At 44.3% G+C, this 24,805-nt stretch overlaps 3 protein-coding genes across 9 annotated transcripts; all 3 read right to left on the reverse strand.

The window, feature by feature from the left end:
* Positions 1 to 203: 203 nt before the first annotated feature.
* Positions 204 to 9,519, reverse strand: LOC128762618 (uncharacterized). Of its 5 annotated transcripts, XM_053870980.1 has the most exons (10): positions 9,408 to 9,519; positions 6,628 to 6,969; positions 2,764 to 2,808; positions 2,128 to 2,388; positions 1,828 to 2,097; positions 1,432 to 1,515; positions 1,282 to 1,356; positions 1,118 to 1,204; positions 848 to 927; positions 204 to 674 (listed from the first exon to the last, which is right to left on the reverse strand). In XM_053870980.1, the coding sequence occupies exons 1-9, from the start codon at positions 9,450 to 9,452 to the stop codon at positions 865 to 867; spliced, it is 1,272 nt and encodes a 423-aa protein (XP_053726955.1). In that variant the 5' UTR covers positions 9,453 to 9,519; the 3' UTR covers positions 204 to 674; positions 848 to 864. The 5 variants fall into 5 exon arrangements, with proteins under 5 accessions (XP_053726955.1, XP_053726954.1, XP_053726953.1 ...); XM_053870979.1 differs by having other exon boundaries at positions 1,432 to 1,512; positions 1,828 to 2,388; XM_053870978.1 differs by having other exon boundaries at positions 204 to 507; positions 1,828 to 2,388.
* A 1,623-nt stretch (positions 9,520 to 11,142) lies between these two features.
* On the reverse strand, positions 11,143 to 15,526 carry LOC128762768 (uncharacterized). Of its 3 annotated transcripts, none has more exons than XM_053871257.1 (4): positions 15,327 to 15,526; positions 14,030 to 14,195; positions 11,995 to 12,381; positions 11,143 to 11,899 (listed from the first exon to the last, which is right to left on the reverse strand). In XM_053871257.1, the coding sequence occupies exons 1-3, from the start codon at positions 15,440 to 15,442 to the stop codon at positions 12,043 to 12,045; spliced, it is 621 nt and encodes a 206-aa protein (XP_053727232.1). In that variant the 5' UTR covers positions 15,443 to 15,526; the 3' UTR covers positions 11,143 to 11,899; positions 11,995 to 12,042. The 3 variants fall into 3 exon arrangements, with proteins under 3 accessions (XP_053727232.1, XP_053727231.1, XP_053727230.1); XM_053871256.1 differs by having other exon boundaries at positions 11,144 to 11,899; positions 11,999 to 12,381; positions 14,030 to 14,255; XM_053871255.1 differs by having other exon boundaries at positions 11,144 to 11,899; positions 14,030 to 14,255.
* Positions 15,527 to 16,623: 1,097 nt separating this feature from the next.
* erap1b (endoplasmic reticulum aminopeptidase 1b) lies at positions 16,624 to 24,452 on the reverse strand. The gene is made up of 19 exons (XM_053870167.1): positions 24,035 to 24,452; positions 22,840 to 23,331; positions 22,642 to 22,780; positions 22,370 to 22,504; positions 22,194 to 22,314; positions 21,890 to 22,044; positions 21,715 to 21,828; positions 21,507 to 21,638; positions 20,234 to 20,365; positions 20,064 to 20,147; positions 19,849 to 20,006; positions 19,638 to 19,717; positions 19,376 to 19,559; positions 18,803 to 18,959; positions 18,414 to 18,598; positions 18,191 to 18,352; positions 17,982 to 18,122; positions 17,259 to 17,340; positions 16,624 to 17,201 (listed from the first exon to the last, which is right to left on the reverse strand). Exons 2-19 carry the CDS (start codon positions 23,304 to 23,306, stop codon positions 17,031 to 17,033), a joined length of 2,799 nt encoding a protein of 932 aa, XP_053726142.1. The 5' UTR covers positions 23,307 to 23,331; positions 24,035 to 24,452; the 3' UTR covers positions 16,624 to 17,030.
* Positions 24,453 to 24,805: the final 353 nt, after the last annotated feature.

Raw genomic sequence — 24,805 nt, forward strand, 5'->3', positions numbered from 1 at the left:
AATGTCTGCAGTCTTGAACACTTCACCCTGAGTAGCCACTAATTTAACCTGTTTTTGGATTTCAGTTCCATATCAGCCTGGACCACAGATAGTCATGGGGGATGGGTCACAAACTAAGTGAATTCCAATCTGACATCTAAATCCATCTGGGATGCAACAAGGGGAAGGACACAAATGCACAAACACCAATAATGTATTAAGGATTTATTGATTTGCAGATTTGAAAATGAAAACAAATTAACAAAGATTGTCTAGTATGAGACGTGTGGTTGAGCAAGTCGAGGTTAGTATTGAAATTTAAATGTCAGTTTCACATTGCAGCACAAAACTTATTTGAGTTAAAAGAAGGAGAATATGTTGACTGAATAGATAAAGTTGGGCGTAGTCGGGTGAATCTTGACTGAAGATCGCAACAGATGTCCCAGACAACCGTACTTTGGTGGGTCACACCTTTGTGAGACTTATGAGACACTGCAGTGTCCGCGTCTGCACATGGAGATCTGCAGCCTGGGCAGGAAGCAAATGGTGGCATGTCAACATCTGGCCAACAGAAAAGATGAGCAGGAAAAGGCACTTCAAAGTGTAGAAATCGCTTAGAAAGTGAGCACAAAAAGAAGAAAGGAGTGAGGGTGAGCCGGGTGAATCCCAGAAAGCTGGAGGTCTGCCACTTGACACTGAAACAAGAGAGTATTTGTATCTATATCTTTTAGAAGACCAATGATAAAGTACAAATCATTAATCAATTGTTTGAAACTCAAAATAGATATGTGAATGCTAAGTTAACAATGCTGACTTTCCTGAGTAGGGAGTAGTTAAACTAGTGAAATAGGTTCTGAATGAGATTCACCTGTGAAGATGGCGCCCCTAGCCCTCAATGGTGACCTCTGAAGCAATGTGTCCGTTCAGCACCGTTTCCACAGACACCTCCTGACAACAAGAGGTGTACATCAGAAGAGGTCATTGGTGAAAGGACGGGATGCAGTGCAGATCAGATCAGATTCAGACTCATTTACCGACATGATCCCAGTCAACACGTCTCAAAGTGGTTATTGCAGTTGAACTTGTCAAGAGTGAAGTAACTGGACCAGCCAGCAGTGACATTGGGTGCGAGCATTACCATCGAGCTCAGTGACAGAGACTCCACAGGAAGTTGCGTCTGGTACGGCAGCTCATAGGTTTCACACTTCAGGTTCACGTTTGTCTCCTAGATGGTCCAGCACAGACGCAATTAGAGTTTTGTGTCTGAAGTTTTCAAGTTGTTCATGTGGTAGAGAGACTCACAGCGATGGGTTCTTCAGCAGGCTGAGGCTCAGCATGGGTCTCATCAGCAGGTTCGGCATCCATCGTGTCACTCCTCTGTGAAGTTGAGTTGTCTGATGTTAACATCACTCATCAAGTGGTCACTTCCAGCTTCTGATGTGTTCTCACTACCTCAGCTGCAGGTTCAGCACCATCCAACACCGAGACTGCTTCAGTTACAACAAAGTCCCCAGCCAGCTTGTCGGCCCCATCCTGCTCAGATGAGAGAGAAGACACCTCCATCTTCAGGTTCAGCACAACTGTACCCTCTAACCCTTCAACTCCATTAGAGAAATAATTTATATCAAGAACATTTTAGTGACGCATCAGTACAAGCAAAATCTATTGTGGAGTCAAAATTCATGATTCTGTACATGCCAACAAAAAACTGAAAACTGACTCCACTGGAGAAAAATGAGTTTGTTTTGTACTATAATATATGAACTATATGAAAGATAATTTGCTGAAAGAAACGAAACGACTTGAATTTGGAGTTCATCGAGATGCAGGGAAACAGAAAATATTCACCTCTTTGGACTCTGGAATGGCTTCTTCAGACTCTTCTGGTGCTTTTTCAGGCTCAGACACCTCAGGCTCTGTCTCCTTGGGCTCAGATAGTTCCGGTTCGGTGTCTTTGGCCTCAGATACTTCTGGTTCGCTGTCTTTGGGCTCAGACACCTCTGGTTCGGTCTCTATGGCCTCAGATACTTCCGGTTCGGTCTCTTTGGGCTCAGACACCTCCGGTTCGGTCTCCTTGGGCTCAGACACCTCCGGTTCGGTCTCTTTGGGCTCAGATACCTCCGGTTCGGTCTCCTTGGGCTCAGACACCTCCGGTTCGGTCTCCTTGGGCTCAGACACCTCCGGTTGTGACACCTCTGGTCTTAATATATTGGTCTCCTCCTCTACACCTACAGGAGCCTCTTCTTCTGTGGAAACAGCTGCCTGATGTTCAGCCGACGTCACTGTGGCTGGTTCTGTTGCGGTACAAACAGCTATCTCTTGAGTTTCCCTCAGAGGTTCTACAGTTCCTTCTACTTCCTCCTCCTGTTGTTCCTGAGCTTCTGCTTCAGGATCACATGGCTCCACTGTCTGCACAAAAAACATCACAAATTTGATAAATCACGTCAGCTAGGGACTAAACTTGGTTCCAACCAAACAATAGTGGTCTTCTTGAGCACAGCACACTGTAAACTTCAGGTATTCATTTGGAATGCACATAAAAGCACTGTGAGGTGAGTGTTAGCTCCAGCACTCGGCTCTGGATCTTCCTAGGTTTTTGAAAGCGTCTCTGCCAGAATATACATAGCTTTCCAGTGACCTTGACGATGATCCACATGAGAACTTTTGGAATACCACCTGTCATCTGAAATCATGTCAGGTTCACACCTTCTGGGATAGTCACGCCTCAGGCCCAGACCATATAGACACTTGGTGAGACGAACACGTGTTTCAATGCCTCTTTACCTCATCAGCTCCTGCCTCCTCTGGAGTGTCAGCTGGGGAGGTCACCTGTGAGAGAGGGGGAAAACAAACTGGTTCACAAATGGTGGAGGTGGCAGCTCCTCGTAATGTGGGAACGGCAATTTGCACTGGCAGTCCCTCTAGAAAGGTTCAGTAACCTGTAGCAGAAAATAATTCAATGCATAGGTATGGTCTTCATAATAAAATGCCAAAGTTCCCAGGATAAATGCACGAATCTGAAGCTCGGTTGTGTCAACGTTAAGCTATATTATCTGACTGCAGCTACAGTTCAGACTGGCAGTGTGGTCATTTTGGGAAAACGGACACTTCTGAGGCTCATGATGGCCCTGGACAGATCTGGATATTTCATGAGTTTTAGGCAGAAATAAAGGAGTGCTTTCTCCCTGCACTGAGAACCGAGCTGTAGTCACGGAAAGCGATGCTTTTGTTGCTGGATGGACACCATCACACTGCCTAAAGGGCCTGCAAAGAATGGTCCTCAAGAATTGAGGGGGGGTGGTAGTCCGCCGAGAGCCCTGGCACCCACAGTGCAGCCAAGTAGGCTGAGGCACAGTGGCATCACCACGAGAGAGACATCAATATTTCAAGTCTTATAGTCAGACAGTAAATTATTTAGTTGATTTCGTTCAGACACATCTTCAATGTGGAGCAAATTGCAAATACAGAAATGAAGCTTTACGGCCAAGGTTGCCAGGAACACCTACCAGTGCAGATCCCTTTCAATAGTGTTCCCTATGAACACTTTGCTCAGAACTGCCCTCACAGGTCGAAACTACAGGGAGAAAATTTAGCACAAACCTGCAACCAGCTTTTGCACGCATTGGTTTTCACTGGCGAACACTGGAATGCACATAAACCCATTTAGCACTCTTTAAAAGAGACATTCCTCGGGGCCAATTGTGAACCAAGAAATGAGAGAGGTGCAACAAAAAGTGCTGGAGGCGCTGTTGTAAAAACCAAACAGGGAGTCTAAAGATATCGAACTCAAAACAGATTTAGCTTGCACACAGATGCTATAGAAAACAAAATAAATCGAAGCAATACAGCAGGCACAGACTGTGACAATCTCCAAGTAGACACATGCAACACGTTCTTCCTTCACTGAGTTTGGAAGGACATGGTCTCATCACCAACTGTCAAAGTACTGATGTATAACTCTCGAAGAACAACCACTTCCTTGTAGGTAGCTCATTTCAATAAACCTCAATCTGGGTGACAATGACTTGCGGTGACTACCGTGTATGTCCCGCTCACTTGTTGTGCGCTGTCTTTACGAAATAACTGTTTTTCTTCAGGCCTCTCATTTGCTTTTCAGAGAGTTATGTTAACAACTGCTTTCACCATCATCTCCACACCCTGCAGTACAGCTGGTCGTTTGCATTTTTCTGCAAGTGGCCACATTCCAATAGGACATTCCATTATTAAACGTCAAAATGTGAATCTGAGCCTTGACCCCAAGTTCTTATAATGACATTTGTTTCAGACGAGGAGATCCAATTCTCCATCTCAAGTCGCTACCAGTTTTACTGGAACCCTTTGATGAGATCAAGACCCCAGTTGTCTCGCTTGGAGACATTCCTGATGGCTGGTTTTCCACTGACCAGTTGTAACAGGGTTGTCTGCTTTCAGAGTCATGGTTGGTTCGGATGCATAGACACAGTTATTTTAAACTGCCAATGCACATTAAATAGCCAGGGGGGCCTTAGAGACAAGTGTCTCAATGGAGGAGCAGTCAGACCTAAGAACTTGTTGGTGACAATCATTGGCTTCAGCATATCAAGACCACTGGTGCACAGTAAGAGCAACTACCAACAGACAAGTGCAATTTCAGGTTAAGCTTATTTATCGCATTGAGCCAGACAGAGCAACGGCGGTGCCTAATTTACTGAGAAGTCAGAGTGGTTTTCTCATGAGACCTAAGATGGATGGCTTGTTGGCACCAATATCCAAGAAAAGAAAGAAAAGTTAAACACACAGGCCCATTATATGTTGTCCTGAACATTATTATTATTTCCAAACCATACACCAATAATATAATCAATAAATCAGACTCTGTAACTCTTGACACTGCACTCTCCCTCCATGGACTGAATCATGAATCGACAGTGTTGAATGGCACCCATCCACCATTGTATGTGAAAGGGGGAGGAGAAAAACAAACAGTCAATGGGAGGAAGTAAGAAGTGTAGGCGTGAGGGGCGGAACCAAGGAGAGGTTGAGGGAAGAAGCAGATTGTAACAAAATGTTCAGCAGGAGCCCCACCCTCAAACCCCCTCCAGCAACAAAACACCAAGAGTGCTCAACAGACCTGAGGAGACAACACTCACCTGGGTGTCTGTGTTAGGGTCCTGAGGAGGAGGTGCCGCCTCCTTTGGGCCAAAAATCCAGCTGAAGACGAGCCCCATTACAGAGACAAATCTGACAGGACAGATGCCTGTATGTGTTTTAACTCACAGCAGAAGTGAGGGAGCAGAGCACTAAGTGTGGAGAGAAGTAAGTGCCGTGGCTGGGAGGGAGTAGCAGAAGGGGTGTGCGCTGCAGAAAGAGCTTTACAAGCATTCTGCAACTTGGCCCCTATAGAAAGTGGGCTGAGCCTTGCAAGTAGATATTCACGTTTTTAAGATACAAACAAGGTCGCAGGGTACATTGCTGCGTGCTAATGGTGGTCTCTGTGATGCACAGTGAAGCTTGGAATTGAAACTCACTCATGAAATGTGTCCACAATGTTTGCTCAACAGAATCAAGTTGAACTCACTCATCTTTCACCAGTTGTGATACGGAAACATGCACACCGAGGCTGTGTCTCTCCATCTGGTCCTGGGTCTTCCCACAGGACAAGCAATTCAACCATCTTACTTGACAGACGGTAGCTCTGCACCACGTCTCCAATGTGTCCAAGAATCAAATGTATATTATATTATTATACATATTTTATTATATTATTATTGTTGTGTACTCCACCATACAACCAAGGTGATATTTCAGCATGACTTGTCTGAGTCTTGCTTGAGACCCCTGGTCTAAAACATCAATCGACGAAGGCGGTGTGTGTCAAGCCAAGTCAGAGGCATTGTCAGCCCTATCCCCTCCACAGGAATAATGGCTGCCCACAAGTCAAACAGACAAACAATCTCAGATGAAACTCAGCAATGGCGTGTCTAGTCCATCATTTTAAATGGAACCCCAGCACCCATGAAACTTACACATTTATAAAACTCCCTTCCAGTTTAACAAAAAAATAAAAAATCACAATAAAAAATATATCAGTTGTGGTCACATTTCTGCATCTGCAATTCACAACAGTGAGTCTCGGCTTCAAATTAACATTTTCCTAACCTTATGTATCAAAAAAAATAAAATAAATGGGATCACCAGTGGCTTGATAGTGGTTTCCAAAATTAAACAAGGTAATGACAGTCCAACTAATGGCAAATAACTTCATGATTTGACTGTGTTTACATCTCATTTGAATGGTTTATTCAACTAAACTGAACCTTTTGCATTCAGTTTACTTTGGGTTAAATAGTGCAGATGAAGACATGAAAACAAACAACCTGGACTCAAGTCTACATGTCCTTCCAAGACAGTGACTCGTTACCACCCGCACTAAAGTGAAAGTGAGGTTGCAGTTGTTTTATCTTAACATCAGTTCACCTCTTAATTCACGGTCAACTTCAAGTGAAAGCAGAGTTATGTTGAGTTATGTTTCTCCTGTTATAATTATAACGTTGTAGCTTAAACAAACTCACATGTTGTCAAGTTATTTCCCTCTTTAAAATGCTCCACAAACCAACCTGTCGCTTCCAGTTAAGACAGAACTTTGTTCAACAGGTTGATGCTTCTTACCTCGGCCTCTGGTTCTGCTTTGGCAGGCTCAGTTGGTGGTGTTGGAAAAACTGGTGCTTTTTCTGCAACCTCCACTTCAGCTGGAATCTCTTGCAGAACCTCAGTCTCCGGCTCACATGGCACCGGAGGTTCAACTGGCTCTGTCACAGCCAGTTGTAGTTCAACTACCGTTGCCTCCTCTTTGGGGACAGCAGTGGGGGCCACATCGAGAGGCTGGGATACTTCAATCTTTTCCTCTTTCTTCTGGGTTGCTGAAGGTGCTGCACTAACAGCGACTCTCTGTGTCGCTTTAGCTGGAGCACAGATGACATGCTGTTCTTCAAGGGCTCTTCTTTGGGCCTGCTGCAGGAATAGACAGAAAGCATCCCATAAGACAAATAGAAGAAAGCAAGTGTCATGTTTTTCTTTTATTTTGTGCTTAGTCTTCCTGTTACTCTCATTGATCAGCCCGAGGACTTGGCTGCTGTTAAAGGCGTGCACCTGGAACTGATTCCATTCAATCCACACACCTATGAATACCCCTGCTCTCGCGCAGGTGTGGGATCGACATTGCTCCCGGGTGCGTTGTTTCTATGGTTCTGTTCTGTTTTGCACCTGGTTGGGCGACTCTTCCCTCTGTTCTACTTCTGTTACTTCATGAATAAATTAGTTGTTACATTTTATTCTCGTTGTCACATCTTCTTGCTGCTGGTTACCACTCACACTATGCAGCCCCAGACAGCAAGAGATGTTATAAGATGATCTCTCCTTATGTCCTGGAAACGCAGTGTTTAAGTTTGTATGAAGAATTAGTTGCACGGTGTCCAAAATGATCCCAATTAAATGGCCGCCATCATGTTCTAGACACTGCACAGCAGTGCAGTAACAGAGTGCAGTTTGGAGTATCCAAACAGTTCTGACAGGTTTGGTGGAGCGGGGCTGAAAAGTGCTGGATCAGCAGAGGTGTTGGGTGCCCCGCGGCACAGACAGTGGACCTAATCACATCATAATCAGGATATTATCAGGTTACAATCACTTGCCCAGAAATGCTTTTGTTAGTCCTTTCGCACACTGGATCCACGCTGTAAGCCGACTGTGTGTGTGTGTGTGTGTGCCATTGGTGTCTGTCCAGCCACCTTCTGTGAAAACAACCCCTGGCTCCTCCCTGCCAGCGGGACTGCTCACAAAACTCCAAAGCTCCATTGTGAGGTTTGTCTTGGCTAAAAACAAATATTGACCAAGGTGAAGGAATTCCGTTAAGAGGGGGGGACACTCAAGTGTCCAGTCCCCTTATCTCTTTGTGGTGATAATGGCGAGCTCTGGCTATCTTTCAGGGACCTTCTTATCTGAGTGTCACTGACAGCCTCTTAGGGAGCAAGACTGTGCAGAGCCAAATATGCCTCACAGATGCAAGACATCTCTTGAGGCCAAACAGATGACTGGATAAAGTTGCTGAACTGGCCAGGCAGTCGAAAAGACTTGAGGCCATTGAGGAGGACAGCGGATGCGTGCTGTGGAAAAATGCATTTAAAGTACATTCCGTTTTTAACAAGGCCTTGTCATTTCTGCTGCAAACTACAAAATCTACCTGTAGAATAACCCACAAAGACCAAGAGTGTAGCCCATGAGGCATTAAAAAAAAAGAAAAAGTAATTTATATTTTCATGTAATAATCATGTTATTATGTTTGATTTTGTGATTGCTTCCTTTCTAACACCATTGGTAATTATCATGAAAACTCGGCAAGACAAGTGGGAGGAAGACAAGTGAGAGGAATATCATTTATCAACTGTTGCTTATCATGATTTCAGAAGTGTGTACTGAACTGATGGTAGGTCCTTGGAGTAGCTCGCAGTTGCTAAAAACAAATCTGTTAAATACATTGTATTGTAATTTCAACTAATATTAGGATGCGTCTCACATCCATTCGGCTTTGCATTGCCATTAAGAGAATTAATGTTTTGCACCATGTGTGTCTCATATACATAATTCCCCGCTCTCAGAATGTGCAGAAAGAAAGAGGGGAATTAAGAAGTAGAGAAAGAAATATAACTCCCTTGGACTGATCTTTTCACACCACCAATTTGACTCGTATTATTAATTGAATCGACACGTTAAGAATGATCATTTTATGTAATAATTAAAAATGTAAATAATGACCATAATATAGAGCAACACAATTATCATATGTCTTTGGAGTCAACATTCAGAAGAACAAGCTAGTACTTTCTGTTAAGAAGTATTATATTGTGGAAAAATTAATAAGTTGTTCTGCCGTTTTGTGGATGGTGTTTTAGGGTTATTTTGTTAGCAAAACAATCTTGCATGCTTTATTAATTCGTCATCTGATTTAATTAAAAAAAAAAAAAGATATTGTCTTCTTTAAAAAGGGATTTTTCAGGTGAGTCCAGTTAGATAAGCGATGCCTTTAACCTTCCCACAACCGCAAAGCACTTGTTACCGCATTCATTCACTAATTGTAGTGGCAGGAAACTTGATCTATTTCAGAGAAGTGAGTAAATAATTATTTAAAACCATACAAACAAAAGATATACCAACTTAACGTGCATGATTGAATTGAATGCTTTATATATTCGCGTGAATGCTGAAAGCATCACGAGAAAAACACTGATTTAAAGCATAGTTTTAGTCCAAAAACGTCGTTTTATGTTTAAAGGTTCAGCAATTACGATGACTACGGAGCTAACATCATTGCAATTTATCCTCCAGCTGAGCCACAATCCTGAGGTGCAAACGTTCTTCCCGTGCTTTATTTCAAGATGCAAGTGATGTTAACTTACCACCCTCCTCATGCGGCGCTTATTCTTCTTTCTCTTGCTGGGCATGTCGGTGGTATGAGGAGGACAATCTGTGAATATGTGGAAGTGTGTCCAGGTTTTAAGCTCCTGCCGCCTGTGGGATGCAGCCTGGGAGGGGACAGCGAGAGACGGTGGCGCGCCGATGCTGAGCTTGATTGACAGGTTACACACGTTGCCGCTGAAATACCTAAAATGTGAAAAGGCTAAAAAGGTTCATGCCACTTACAGAGCAAGATTATGTGCGCGAAAAAGTAGGGAAAAAAATCATAAATCAAGCTGAGAGGGACTGCGATCAACGATGCGGTTGTGGTCCTCACAGTGTTTCCCGGTTTGCTTTTGTTGTAGTACTCCGGGATTCTTTAAACGGAAAAATTGTATCATTGTTATTTTGGCCTCAGCATATCAGAATATTTATCTGGGAGACAAGTGCCATGGCAGACGCCCGGTGCCCATTTTCATGAGAGAAGGGCAGCCAGTGTCCAGCTAATGCAAGCTTTTCTAGAAAGGATCACGTGTTATGTCGGGAATGTGAGTCTGCTAATGCAGATTTTCACTTTTCAAAGGGACCTGGAACATCTTCGTTTCTAAACTAACCATGAATCAGAACAGTGTGCGTTTTTTTTAGTCCATCTGAGATGAAGAGAGTCATCAGGCCCTCGGAGGCGTTGCTTATCGTCCTGCTTACATGTGTTTTCATGAGTGTTAATGCTTGAGGTGGAGTTCGGGGGCAGGGGGGCAGGGGGGCATGGGGGCACAGCCCTGGCCCTACAATGCGGAATAACATGCAGCATTAAAAATGCATCAGTCTGACCTACTTCCTTCATCGCTGCCATGATTCCCGCGGTACCAAGAGAGGCTTTGGAAGCCCAACTATCAGTATTGAGGCATTGAAATAGCTGGAATTGGTTTTGCTAAAAGGTTGTACAGTCATGAGTAATGAATGGAGATTTCACAGAAAATAAAATGGGTTGCACTGCGTGATTCAGCCATGAAAGTGGAGTGGTTACCAAAACGACAAACCCATAAACTGATGTGCAGTTTTTACTGGCAACAGTATCATCACTTTTCAACCATGTAGCCATTTTCCCCACCGATTTTCACCACTTTTCATCATAACACACTTCAGATCGACAGTGCACACAACCTATTGCAACATATGTGACTTGGAACACAAATTCATGAAACTGGCAGATAGCTTGATAAAGCGCCTATGACAAGTGTCTATTAAAATGGCCCATTGAACCTGCAATGGAAGTTAGAGATGGCAGATCACTGGTGTAGTTGGTGTATATACACAAGACCGGCTATGTTGTCAGTTTCAGCCCTTTCAAATTTGTTAGTCTCTACATTGAGTAGCTAGTCGTCCTGCATGTGAGGTGCCACCACTCACAACAATAGACTCAGTTACGGAGACTTCAACCTGGGAAAACAATGTTTTGTCACATCAGACTAGCAGAGCATTTTAATGTCAGCAAAACGCCTGTAAATTCATAGGCCTCACCGTGATGTGCGTTCTGAGTTCGTTTTCATCACCAAGCCACGATGCAGGACCCCATTTTCAAAACACGTCAGAAGAAATGTCACGTCCTCACGCATTTGTTTTTTTAGGCAGAATTTGACTGTAAATTGACTGTATCATAAATAGATCAGTGAAAAATCGGAATATTTATTTGTGCAGCAGCTACTTTGAACACTCAACCTCCTGTTTGTAAAGTTATGTGCAGAAATGTAAAGCCATATACCCCTTTTGTTTTATTATTAAACACAAAGTAGCTTTGGTTTAATTACATTTCTTTTGATATTGACATTGTTTTATTCCAGCAGTTTGAAGATGCTTTACATATTGTGCCTCAGCCACCAATATAGAACACTCACTGTATTTATAAATAAATACACGTTTTGCATTTTCATGGTTGGTAGCTCTTCATGACCTGGTTATTTATAAGTAGCTTGTGAGCGGAAGAAGTCAGAGACAGCAGAGACTTATTGTCCCAAACATGAGCCAAGTCAGCAGTAGTTCACCAGGTACACCATCATCAAAGCGCCAGCACCGCTCTGGAGAAGACTCAGCTGTGGCGCTAGCTTGCGACACTTGGGCCTTGACTGGCCTAACAATTAGCTGCTTCTGAATGAGCGCGACTCTGTCGTTCGCCAGCACAGTTTGAAGCAATGATTTTCTGGGAGAGAGCCGAGGCAGATGGGACAATGATTCCATCATTTTCAGAAAGTTGGGGATCAGCTGTGAAGATGGAGACACAGAAAATGCAGTCACTCTGCAGCCCCCGATGAAGTATCGAATCCGTGAGGATGAAAGGCCTGACTGACGCAGAACTTGTGTGGGCATGACCACCATTCCGCTTGGACGGGGCCATGGGTCACGTATTAATTGCACACCTCTAAACTATGTCACTTTTTTGTTGGGGAAGCGACCCTGCTCCAGGGGAGATCTGCAGACCTAGCTGACTGGTTCAACCCTGTAACCAAGCAAAAGGTGAGATCAGGTTTAGTCTCTTAAAAGCTTTCAAGTAGGTTTCACAACAGTGATTGGTCAAAGCATCAAAGGTCTTACTAGCCTCCTGGGTTCCAATTGTCAGTCCATCAAGCAGAATTGCTTTTCCTATACTTGTGTTACTTTTCGTCGTGGGTTTGTCTGCGACTGTCTTTGCGCTTCGTTTCTCAGTGAGTCAACATCTCGCGACGTTTCCCAGGTCGCCAGAGAAGCTTCCCCCGACTCTTCTGGCACGTTTCTTCCTTTGTAGTTAGTTTTACCCAGCACCTTCCCCTGTCCTGCCTCACGCATCACACCCATCCCAGCCTCCTCTTCTGTTTTTGGGGCTGAATGAGGTGCATCAGAAGAAGCGTCACGAGGAGCGTTATGAGGAGCGTTGGGGTCAGCGTATGGCGGAGGGCGGTCTGGGTACATGTCCTCTGAGGCAGTTTCAGAACTATAATCCAACTGAAAGAAGAGATGGAAGACAGGTATGTGAATGGAAAGTACAACACTGATCAGTGGGTCGCACATTTGTTTTCATTTTATCATTCCTCTGGAATTAGATAACCTTTGTTAGTCCCACAGTGGAGGCATTTGTCAAGTTGGTAGAATCACATAGCTTTTGCTGGAGATGTCCTTATTTTCATAAGCGAATCATTATCAGTCATAATTAATTTGTGTTCATTTGTGCTATGGAAGGATGGCTACCAGATCCAGGTTCATTTTCACCATCAGCGGTGAAAGATAGAGAAAAAACAAAAAAATGGAGAATGAAGACCAAAAGAATGAAAGTCAACAGGTACTAGTAAGTGAATACCAAAAAGTGGAAAAGGTATATAGATAACAGTTTATTTAAATAGTCACTGAAACATACCACTGTATATTATATATATATATATATATATATATATATATATATATGCATTCGGCCAACTGACAATAGTCCACAAAGTGATCACCGTTATTGACATTTTCTCGATCCACTTTTATTACAAATAGGTATATATTTGTATCTTGTAAAACTGTAATACTTCAATAAAGCTGTACATCCACAATCGTGGCTTGCTGAGGACTTTTAACATTTCATTATATTCCGACCAACACCAAGCCTCATTCAGAGGCTGACACACGTACCATCTCCCACAAAGTTGACGAGACAAAAGGTACTTAAAAAACGGACAGGCTGGAGTATTCAGTCAAATATTTGGTTTTTCATTTAGCATGTTTGTGTTTTCTGGTTCTATATGGACTACTATTTAGATTTTGGATATTTAACATTATTAGCTTTAGAGAATTAGCATGGTGCTTGTTTGTGAGAATGCTCAGTTATCCGGGTGTTCGCGCCTGATTCAAACCTTTGCAGCATGGTGCTTGTTTTCTTTCTTGAAGCTTTCACCAGCTGGTCCTGACTCATGAGACAAAAGAAGGATTGTCTTATCTTGTCTTTTGTTTGTGTTGGAAATACCAAACCTCAGAGGACCCCTGGGGTGGTCTGGCAGCAGGTTCCACCAGTTAGAGTGGTGGTTAGGTAAAACCTTTAGGCACTTGAAATCCAATTAACAGATCTTTAAAAAATGCATTCATGAGTGCTTCCTTGTAAAATTGTATATAATATTGAAGCACCTTTCCTCATTTTGCCCAAGCAAAGTAAATAGATTTACACTGCACGTTCAAATTCAATTTGGGATCTGTCATCCAGAGCAATGGATGAATTGAAGATAGATCTCTCAGGTGGACATAAAGATAGGGAGATGGAAATACCGATGCTTTCATTGGGAGTGACAAAAACAAAGTGTGTCAGAGCCAAAGCTCATGGGGAGAATTTTGGAGTTTGGATTTTGGAGGTGACACAGTTGGACACATGGAAAGGAGAGGCGGTGTTGGACCAACAATGTTGGGGGTGGAAGATGAGGAGACAATCACTGGGGTTCATGGATGAATGAGGACTTTAAGGTGTGATCAGGACATGCCATGGCAACCCCTGATGGCAAATGCCTGAAGAAGTAGCGGGGTCAAAGTTCATCTTAAATGTGGATAAACAGGGTGACTGACCTGGTGATCTTTGCCATGCCCCAGCAAAGACCACCAGAAACTAAAGTCATCACCAACCTACCTCGTCATAGGAGGGTGGGGGTTCTCTGTGCGGTTCCTCCTGCTGCTGCGCTTCAGCGATGGTGACGTCAGAGTTGATGATGTAGGTGGCCCTTAAATTCTCAACTGGCCAGGAGCACCGATTCAAGCTCATAGGTGGAGTCTCACAACACATGCTGCAACAACAGCTGAGCATGGAGAAGACGTAGATGAAGATGAGGAAGAAGATAAAGGACAGGATGACCACCCTTAGAGAGGGAGGAGGTGTAGTTAGAAGAGGGCTTTAAGAAAAATTCTTATCAATAAAACGCACAGCTTTGCAGGCAGTTCCCATTTGAACATATTTAAATAGAATATTTGGCAGCCATTTCTGTTTGGACTATTGAACTTGCATAAATAATGTTAAAATGTGATTTTCTTTTCAAAATTATTTGTCAGTCAAAGCGTTACTCCTCCAAACCAAAAAGAAAATGCATTTAAATTAATCTCTCAGTTTTGGGGTTTAATTGTGTGGGTGAGTGTCAGCTGAGTTAGAAAATAACACACGACTACTAAACTTTTTGGCCTCTTCGTTTTCCTCAACTTCGCCGTGATTATTGGAGAGACCTGTTCTATTCAACTAACTTAAAACAACCCTGAGCCTCCATCCAAGTAAACGGCTGTAGTTAAGCAGGTGTAATTCGGTAAGAATGATAGTTTTCACAGCACCACAGCACAGCACCATCTGGCCCTTGTTTACTTGCCATTTCACAGAGGAGCGTTTGAGTCCACATCAAACGATGATGTATTGCATACAGTAGAAAAGGCATATTTTGCATTTCCATTGCAGGCCTGATTAGGAATGACAGTATTTTTTAATTCATTTCATTGTTATCATTACACAAATTTTATTTAAAATGTAAAGTGTTCGTTTGCATGTTTCTTTCTGCGTTAACAACCCCCCTTCTTTGTGCAATTCATATTAGTAATATAAATAATGGAAACAATGGATCAATGAAATGAAGTCCAAAAACTACACCGTATTTGGATTAGTAACATTTTCCACAACATTACCGTCTTGATTCAGTCGTTTACTTTCCAAATTACACCTTCTCATGTCATTTTCCAGCATTGTAAACTACTTTTTGATGTAAATTAAAAAAGATATTATACAAATACCTAAAAAAAACGTACACCAATTTTCTAGATCTGTTTCATAATTGTCATATGAATCGATTGTTAAAAGAGTAAACAACTGGGAATTCTCTATCACTATCATGTGAGCCGTTGAGCATGTGTCTTTTGTGATAGCGTGATAATAAAAAGCAGATCAATCTCACTGTGAAACCAGTCCCACTATGTTCTCCACAGACAGCGGCATCTCAGACAACCAGAAGCTCCCTACGTCTGTCAGAGACTCTGCCTTCGTCAGTTGTGGCTCACATGCAGCGGTCATACCGCCCCCCACTGCTCAGGATTTTAGCTGCAGTCTCTCAGTCAAGAAGACGATCATGCCCACTCCCGGGGTTAGAACAGCGCACGGGGCCAAAACAGAGCTACACCATGAGGCTGGCTGCACTTGTATTTATGCTATATGGACCACTTTGATCCTTTGATGCTTCCTTCCCCTGCATGAGTGGCGGTTGGTCATTACATTCAGTACTCAGTAGAGTTGCCTGACATTGACACCAATTCGAGGACTCTTCTCACCCTGTGACATAAAAATGACCCAGGGATCATCCAAAACGACACAGGGCAGCAGCACTGGGCTCTGGCTGGTGCTGGTGAAGTATGGCACTTGCAAGCCACCAATCACTCTGGTTTCCTCCCAAAAACATTCAGGTTAACAGGTGACTGAATTGTCCGCATGTGTGAGTAAAAGTGGTTCTCTGTTTGTGTCCTGAGATGGCCGCGTGACCTGTCCAGGGTTTCTCTACCTCTCACCTTGAGTAGCTGGGACAGACTGCAGCCCCATTACTTTGACACGAAGATAAAATGATTAAAATGGAAGAATAATAATCATCATCTGATTAAAGAAGCTGGGGTCGTGACAGACCTGTCCTAGATACAAAGGGTGAGGGGTGAGCCTCGAGCAGGTCAGACATCCATCACATTCAGTGCCATGTGATGGTGATGATGATCTCTCACTTATAATTTACAGTCAGCACTTTGTCCTTGTAGTTTTGGAGTACAGGAGGAAATTGGAGTGCTCAGAGGAAACACACAAGCATGGGAGAAACTGTAGCCTCTAGCCTGGTTTCAAACATACACTGGCTGTGGGCAGGTAAATGGTGCATTCAGTAAAATCCAATTCACAAACAAACATTACTTTTTAATTTATAAGAATAGTAATAGAGATTTTATGACACAGGGTTTGCCAAAATATTATGCACCTTTTCCCACACCAAGCCAGTCATACAATTAGATGTATTAAATCAATCAATTAAAGGGCTCAAGCAAACAAACATCTAGCTAGACTCTTTAGAAACATAAATCCAAACCATTTGGCTCAGATTATGGATGATACTGTGTTTGTCAGGTGTGGTCACATGCATCAGGACACCTGACGGTGCGTGAACAGCTGCTTGTATGCTCATATTATAGATGCATGACCAAGTAAACAGACGGTGGGAAAACACATTTATTCGTTTGATACAGAAATTTGAAATCCCAAACGTCACAAAAGAGTGCTAAAATGGTCTAATCCCTCACACCTCATGCACCTGATTGGCATGTCTCCAACACATTTCAACGAAGACTGACAAAAACCGAAGCACTGTCATTTCATCAGCTGACCACCAGAGTGAGCTCACAGCAAATTTAACATTTTTTTTTGTTTATTCTGATCCATTTATTAACTTGAATGTCATTTGTCAGTTATTCATTTATTGAAATGAAGCCAAATTAATGATGGAATTCAGGGACAATGATTAAAGATCTCCTTCTGAGTACAGTGGTACTCTGGGACTCGACACAAACTTCAAACGGATGTGTGACAGCCCTCCAGATTTACTACAGTACAAGTATCTTGGCTACTGAGCCTCCTATAGATCCTCGTGTGCTGGCCTGCGTCCGTGTTTGTCCAGCCAGGACTGGAGCAGCGGCAGGTTGCTGTCCATCCAGCGAATGTTGTCCATGATGGTCTCGTAGCTCTGCTGAATGCACCTCAACTCTGACCCTGTCTCCTCCGTCAGGGAGTTGAAGAAGCTTTGCACCTGAGCAGAAGAGGTGTTAAACCCAGGTCCATCAGGAACAGCGACCTTCTCTCTCACCTCCTGCAGCATCTCTCTGGTGGAGTACTTGTCGGTCACCCCTCTCACCATGTAGGAAAGCGTGTGAGAGCCCAATTCGAACCTGAGCAGACACATTTCTAATGAATATAGTACAGGAGCGGAGGATCATCTACAAATGAGGAGGTCATCACACCAAGATCTAGCTTCATGAGTGAGTTCCAAGTATCACAAGAACCCGGGTGCAAGAACCCGGCACCAACATGAGCCTGTATTTGAGGGGTGTACTGTCCTGTGACCAGTTCAAGGTGGGAGGGCTGGCGGCATACACGCCACCCTAACATATATAACTATAACATGTGCACTCACGTGACCAGGTACTGAGGCGCATATCAGGTGATGCAGGTGGTCTGAGCTGGCTCTTCAACCCAGGCACAGAGCTATATAGCCAATAATGACACAAGTATATTGAGATCATTTTCCCTAGTGATGTGAGTGTGACTATCTCATACTGGCCAGCATATATGTCCTCAAGACATGCTCAAGTGTGAGGTACATCTTCACACCATCTAACAGGCTTGGCTATTGTTTTGTTTAGGTCTCGATTGCTCAACAGAATATGAAACAGAATATTTGAATACTACAATTCAGAAAAGCTGTGTTGCAGGCAAGTTGAGGGGCATATTGTGACACATGTGTGGAGGTTATTGCAATACTGTCTAATCTTTTGCAATGTGTAGATAACAAGGCAGGGACTTGACTGACTTCTGAATCAGTGTGTGCCAATTGGCACGGAGGAAATCCCACGCCAGTTTATAACCAACAGGGTTCCTGCTGACCGACACCACCACATCTGGAAGATCTTGAGCCTTCATCACATCTCCCCGAAGACTCTGCTCCATCATCCTGAGACAGTGGATGGAGAAATGTCAGGGAACTATGAGGGCCACGCACTCAACCGCTTCGCCACACACCACTGAAGCTTGTCCTGCAGGGGAGTGATGGCCATTGCCATCTTCATCCGGCTTTTCACAGACGCCTGGAATGAAGTGCGATACTTCTCAAACAGGAAATCCCAGCCAGCCGGGGAGCGAGCTCCAACAACAAACACAGCCAACGTGACGTCAACCGGGAGGCTGAAAACCATAATCATATGTGAGCTTCTTGACATACACTTGTGAAGATATGACCTCTGACCTCATTTCACCATCAGAGTCCCTCCACTTATTGAAGAGCTCAGTGGCTTTGGTCACACACGGCTGGTAGTTCCTCACGCAGGCGAAGACCAGAAGGTAGCTCCTCAGCACTCGCTCAGACACAGAGCCAGAGTCGCTCCATTCCTGACGGTCGATCAGTTCATGGAACAAGTCCACAATGTAATCCTGCCAAAGAAACAATGCTTTTTCTTCACTGCATTTTAATTCTGCTGATGTCCACTAGTGTTGCAGTGGATCACCAATGACCGTGATCGAGATCTGAACTGTGAGTTTTTGATCCGTTGCTGCCCTAGTGTCGACATCATTTTAAATTTACCTGCGATGTGTACTTTATGCCAGCAAACATGCCATTTATACAGCAGCACTGACCTTCATCTGGTTCTCCAGGGCCACCATGTCCCTCTTCTCCATCAGCTTGTAGAGCGGCACCAGTTCTCCGAAGCCCTGAGTCACTGCAATGATCTCGGTTTCTCTGGACAGGTAGAGGGAGAGCTCCAGCGCTGTGTCCAGTCTCACTTTCCCCACACTGAAACAATGAGAACCAGACTCAGCTGATGGTTTAGGATGGAGTTAGCGAGGGGGAATGTCTGACCTACGACCATGTTTTCAAGCGAATGACACAATCATGATTAACACCACCCTTCACAGGTGAAACTGCTGCTCCTGCTCTCTCAACATTATTTATGCTGTGATGGTGGGCATGCTGAGGCCTATGGTACAATCATCACTTCATGACAAGTCGAAATCGAATTTCAATGAACTGCCCAGTCCATTACAGTGGTTACCCTGTCTTTGTGTGCTGGGGGCTCATGGCAGTGTCTAACTGCAGTGAGGGGTCTGTAGCAGCAAGTGGCAGAGTGGGGATCCTCCATGTCCCTCAACAGGCCACCATTTCCATGTGTTGCTGATGACACAGACCTGGTGCCAATCCTGCTCACTGACCTGACCAGCTGGAAGATGTTCTGAATGAGATTGGCTCGGTCATTGCTGCTTAGAGCAGTGTGGTTGTGATGCAGCAGCTGGATGATGGACTTCCACCCCTCATCGGTGTAGTGGACCATGTAGTAACCGCTCATGTCCACATTGAACTTCACCCAGTCCACTTCTTCTGGGAGGTAGAGGATGTCTGCCCAAAGAAGAGGAGACAGATGAGAGCAAAGACAAGGCAACACCAGAGAAATGTAGCCTGTATAAGTGCAGGCACCAGTTTTTGTCTTCAGCAGGAAGCGGTGGATCGTGTTGGAGGCGCTGGTTTTGTAGGTGAGAGGGATCTGCCAAAGAAATCTAAACACAAACAATGCTTGGTTATAACTAGAGGCCAGCATGGTGTGTGAGTGGTGAGTGTCGACATGTGATGGGCTGGTGAGCAGGCCAAGGGAGTCTCCGGCACCACAGCTGAATGTGATGTCACCTACCCCTCAGTGAGCGATGTGTTGTCCGTCTTCAGAAATCTCTCTTGACTCAGACGGACCTCACGACCTTTGACTGCCACAGTGACCAGCGGAACACCCTCCTGCAGCGTCCAGGTGTCCATGATGGCCTTCACATCCAGCTGGTCATCAGAGAACCATTTCTGCAGACACATCACATCAGGCTTTTCTCATTCATTGAATGCTTTCAAAGGCCCTACCGAGGCACCAGGCTGAGTGTTTCGCTTAGAACAGAAGTCCTTGTGTTTCTTTCCTCCTTCATATTGGACGTCAAAGTCACAGATCTGGTTGAGAGACACAGTCAGATGCTGCATAATAAAACTTAACTCACAGGCAGTTGTGACTAATAAGAATAGATGTATTCACTCACGTCAGACAGACTCTCCCACAGGTGGCTGCTGACCGTGTTCTGGTAACTGAAACGTTTCAGGTAGCGGATGATGCCGATCTCAAAAGCCTCATGGGTGAGAAAGTCTCGCAGCATGTTGAGAATACAGGCTCCCTAAACACACACAACATAAACACATTGTCATAACTAAATGACTGGCACACGACTGGCACACGTCCATTGCTCGCAGAACTAAGTCAGTCGATGCTACCCAAAACTGGACCAGGTGTCCTCAAAAAAAAAAGACAAATTATAGAAAATCGATTTTTGTATTGTCATCAATTCAATAAAGCTTCCTTGTATATATGTCAGATCGCTTCTTATATTAGATTCGATGTCCGTTATTTGTCCCACAGTGGGGAAATTCAACAAGACTTGAAGGAGCAGTCGAATCTCACCACACCCAAAGATTTATGGTTGTAAATACTGAACATGTTAAACATTAATGACCAATGACCATTACTGCCACCAAAGTAAAATAGCGGTGATGTGTACTGACTTCCACGAACTGGTGTGTAACTGATTTTATTTACGGCCCTCTAGTGGCTGGTTAAGTATCACTGCCTTTCACGCTGCATCTTGAGCAAAGTGCATATCCCAACAAGCTGGTACAAAAAACAAGTGGCACCAAACTTAAAGAAGTAATGAGAGCTCACAATCCACCCACTTGCAGGTCATTATGAAAACATTTAACTGATAACTATGATGTCACATCAGATGCAAAAAGAATGGGAATGTGCTGGTTTCAGAGAAATCTCAGAACATGGTTGGTTTCAAAGCACCCTCTGGTGGCAGAAAAGAAGAGAAAGAATGTGCTAGCTTCAACTATCTTGACACTAGATGTGAATCTGTTCATAAGTGAAATTTAACATGACGCTTATGAATGTCTCCACTCGAGGCTGACAATTCTAGAATTACATCAAACTCGCTGAAAACTGACACCAGCTAAACTAAAGTTGAATGCGGACGCGTTGTTCCCCGAACTTGTTTCTTTATATTCCACAGACGTGAACCATTTGGGCACCAGAGATTTTTCAATGAAATAAACTTTGATATCAGTTTATTCCTCTTCTCTCAAGCAAAGATGAAGATCATGATGAGGATGATATCCTTGTATAAAGTAGTAACGACCACAGATTCCAAATTTGCAGATGGGCTTGTTTTAATACTGTGATGCTTTGAATCCAAATTTTGCAACTCTGGCACCAAAAGTGTTAAAGGGTAGGTGTTCTGACACGCAAACACAATAACCCACCTTGTCGTACGAGACATCGTCAAACATCTCCTGGATCTGTGCAGGGTTCTCCACTGGGGTGGACACGGGGTGGGAGGAGGTCAAACTGTCCACTTCCATGGCTTCAAAACACTTGTTAATGAAGAAATCGTCCTATGGATGAGGGCTTTGGTGAGCTGAGTATATTTCAATACATGCATATTTCAAACATTTCATGGTCATTGCTCACCACTTTGAGCTCCGGATAGGTGACGTCCACTGAAATGAACTCCATGAACTTGGCAAAGCCCTCATTGAGCCACAAGTCATTCCACCACTCCATCGTCACCAAGTTCCCAAACCACTAGGGGGAGAAAACATTTACCACTGACTAGAAACTTCTGAAAGCAAAGGCGATGTTCTACCTGGTGAGCCAGCTCATGGGCGATGACCATGGTGATTCCCAGCTTGTCTGAGGCAGTGGATTTCTCTGGGTCAAAAAGGAGGCCAGTCTCTCTATAGGTGGTCAAACCCCAGTTCTCCATGGCCCCGGACTGGAAGTCAGGAATAGCTGCCAGGTCTGCACAGAAACACAAATCACGTGTCTTAAACCTACCAATATCATGGACCAAAGTAAGTTCTGGTCCTCGCGTTATACAACAGCTGAGCCTGTCATTGAGTGAAGGTTTCAACAGTGATTTGAAAATAGTTTCACCCGCTTGCTCTCACCCTGTTTGGGAAGCGGGTATGGAATGTTAAAGTAGTCGTCATAGAAGTCCAGCAGCTTCACAGCAGCGTCCAGTGCAAACGCTGTCTGATCGATCTTGTCAGGAACAGCATAGACTGTGATCTGCAGGGCGAGATAGTTTTAAAATCCAAAAGGAGGCATCTTTTGTCATCCTCACCTTGACGCCGTGCTGCGTGGTCTTGGTCACAGACAGGAAGTCGGACACGATGAAGGCCACCAGGTATGTGCTCATCTTTACAGTGGTGTCAAAGTGGTCCTCCAGCAGGCCTCCAGGCAGCGCCACCGTCTTTATCTGAGAGATGGAAGTGAATTATTCAACACAATTGAAAGGATCAACTTAGAAACAGTTTCTTATTCCTGCCACAGCACACTAGTGCACAAGAGGATCATCTGAACTGTTGCTCATGGGAGTCAGTGTCGTGCCACCACCTTGGGCATGTTGGAGATGGCAATGTGTTGTGGCTCTCGGATGAGTTGGATGGTGAAATTAGCTTTGAAGGCCGGCTCGTCGAAACACGGGAAGGCTCCCCGGGCATACGTAGCCTCAAATTGCGTCGATGCCAGAACCCTGAAGGAATCACATACATTAAGATAATATCTAAAACTGACTCAAGACGCGAATCCTACCGAGTCTCGCCACTCTTGGTCTTGTAGGTGCTCTTGTAGAAACCGTGAAAACTGTCGGACAAGTTGGCAGAAAACTCCAACTGGACCTCATACTTCCTTCCTCTGGTCATCATGGAGGGTGTCTGCAGGGCGATCAAGTGGGCCCGCGGGTTCTCCAGAACCTGCAGAGGCCTCGCTCCGTCTGGCGCCAACAGTAAGGCGTTGCCAACCATCATCTGCTTGGCGTGAAGAACAATTGTGCGCGTGTCTTCACGCACGTCCAGCTGGATACGAACAACGCCAGTGAAGTCGAGGGAGGTCAGGTTGGGGTGAATGCTCAGGTCATAGTGGAGCGGGAAGATGGTTTTGGGTAGTCTCATCTGATTCCAAGGAAACGGCTCTCTCTCATCTTTGACCCCAGGTAGCTGAGCTGCTGATGAGGAGGGAGTGGAAACAAGAAGCAGCAGCAGAGGAAGAGCTGCAAACATGATGGCTACTCAGACAGACGGTGACCTGTCGATGAGAGAGTTATCACCACCTGAGTCTTATGGAGCACACGTGGAAGAACTAGGCGACAATGTAGTTACATAAACATCTCTTCTCTTCAAACTCTTCTCATATTTCTTCAAACTTTTTCCATTTATTCCCAAATGAATAACGTTAATTAGGTATTCTGTAAGCGTGAGCGTATGCATGACTGTTCGCCTTTGTGTGTCAGGTTTCAGTAGAGGATGAGCAATGAACTTTATAGTTATATAAACGTAAAATAAAATAACACAAATGAGGAATTTCTACAATAGAAATTCTAAACATGAACATTCAAAAACATATTCATAAGAGACAAAAATGCATTTGACAAATGCATATCAGACCATTTCCGTAAAGAAGTCAAAGCTGGTTTGGCAGGAACAAAACGAAAGGAAAGAAATGAAAGGGAAAAACAAAAAAAGAAACTCATAAACCGAACGGCACTGAACGACGTCGAATGTATCTGCAATGTGGTGAACCTGTTTCGCCAAAAAGACAGAAACTACTCATAAAACGCACAGACAGCTGTCGCGCCTTGAATCATAAATTTGACATATCTGCTTAACTGGTTTCGCGCTCGTGTCGACGCTACACCACCCGGATCGTGGGATGCAAGCATTCAGTTTGACGCAAACAGCAAAAACATGATCAGTTAAACCGACAATTTCAAAGTCGTGTTAAGTCTTACCGTGTGGTTCTGTTCGTGCGGTTCGGAACCGCAAGAGCGATAAGTGAAAGTGAAAGAGAAGCGGACGGCGAGGCATGATGGGAAGTTTTCAGAGCTCACTACTGGCGTCACGCTGCAGGTGTCACCCGCAGATCAGAGACCGAAACACTAGAGGCTTTTTCAAAACGACTGAAACCATATTGAGTGTGTCACAGTGAACACCGGACCAGGACACGAGCAGTCACAAGGTTCCCTTTGTTTAATGTGATGACACACACGACCAGCAGAGGACACCACAACTTGTCAAGCACAGCCAGGCGGCCTGAGCAAGTCGGACTGCCCAGAATGACACAGATCGACTACGCCGTTATCACTGGTAGCCACCCAAATCTCGAGAAAGCCGCGAGAGCGGCAGTAGACAGGCGCACGCAGTTCCTGACCCACTGCTCCGCCTGACTTCCGCCTGCCTCCCAGAGCATGCTGGGATGGAGCAAACAGAGACACCTGATTGGCTCTGAAGTGCGTCACCAGCTTTGAGTGGTCAAAGTTGAAGAAGTTTGATTCGTGAAAAAAAAACATGGACAGATGCAGTTTATTGAATGAATGGAATTGTATTGGATCATTTCAATGATCATCACAGTCCCTCTCTGTGTTCTCTTTATTATGCTCATCAGGAGGAGTTTTTTTTTTTTTTTTTTCATCGGAAAATGAAATATAAGAGACATGAGAATAACCTTGTTACAAGCGACAGTTTAAGCAGTCAAGGTCTGGTGTCGATTAAACTAGTTTCAG

Source organism: Synchiropus splendidus, chromosome 7 (genome assembly GCF_027744825.2).
Source record: "Synchiropus splendidus isolate RoL2022-P1 chromosome 7, RoL_Sspl_1.0, whole genome shotgun sequence".
Taxonomy (NCBI): domain Eukaryota; kingdom Metazoa; phylum Chordata; class Actinopteri; order Syngnathiformes; family Callionymidae; genus Synchiropus; species Synchiropus splendidus.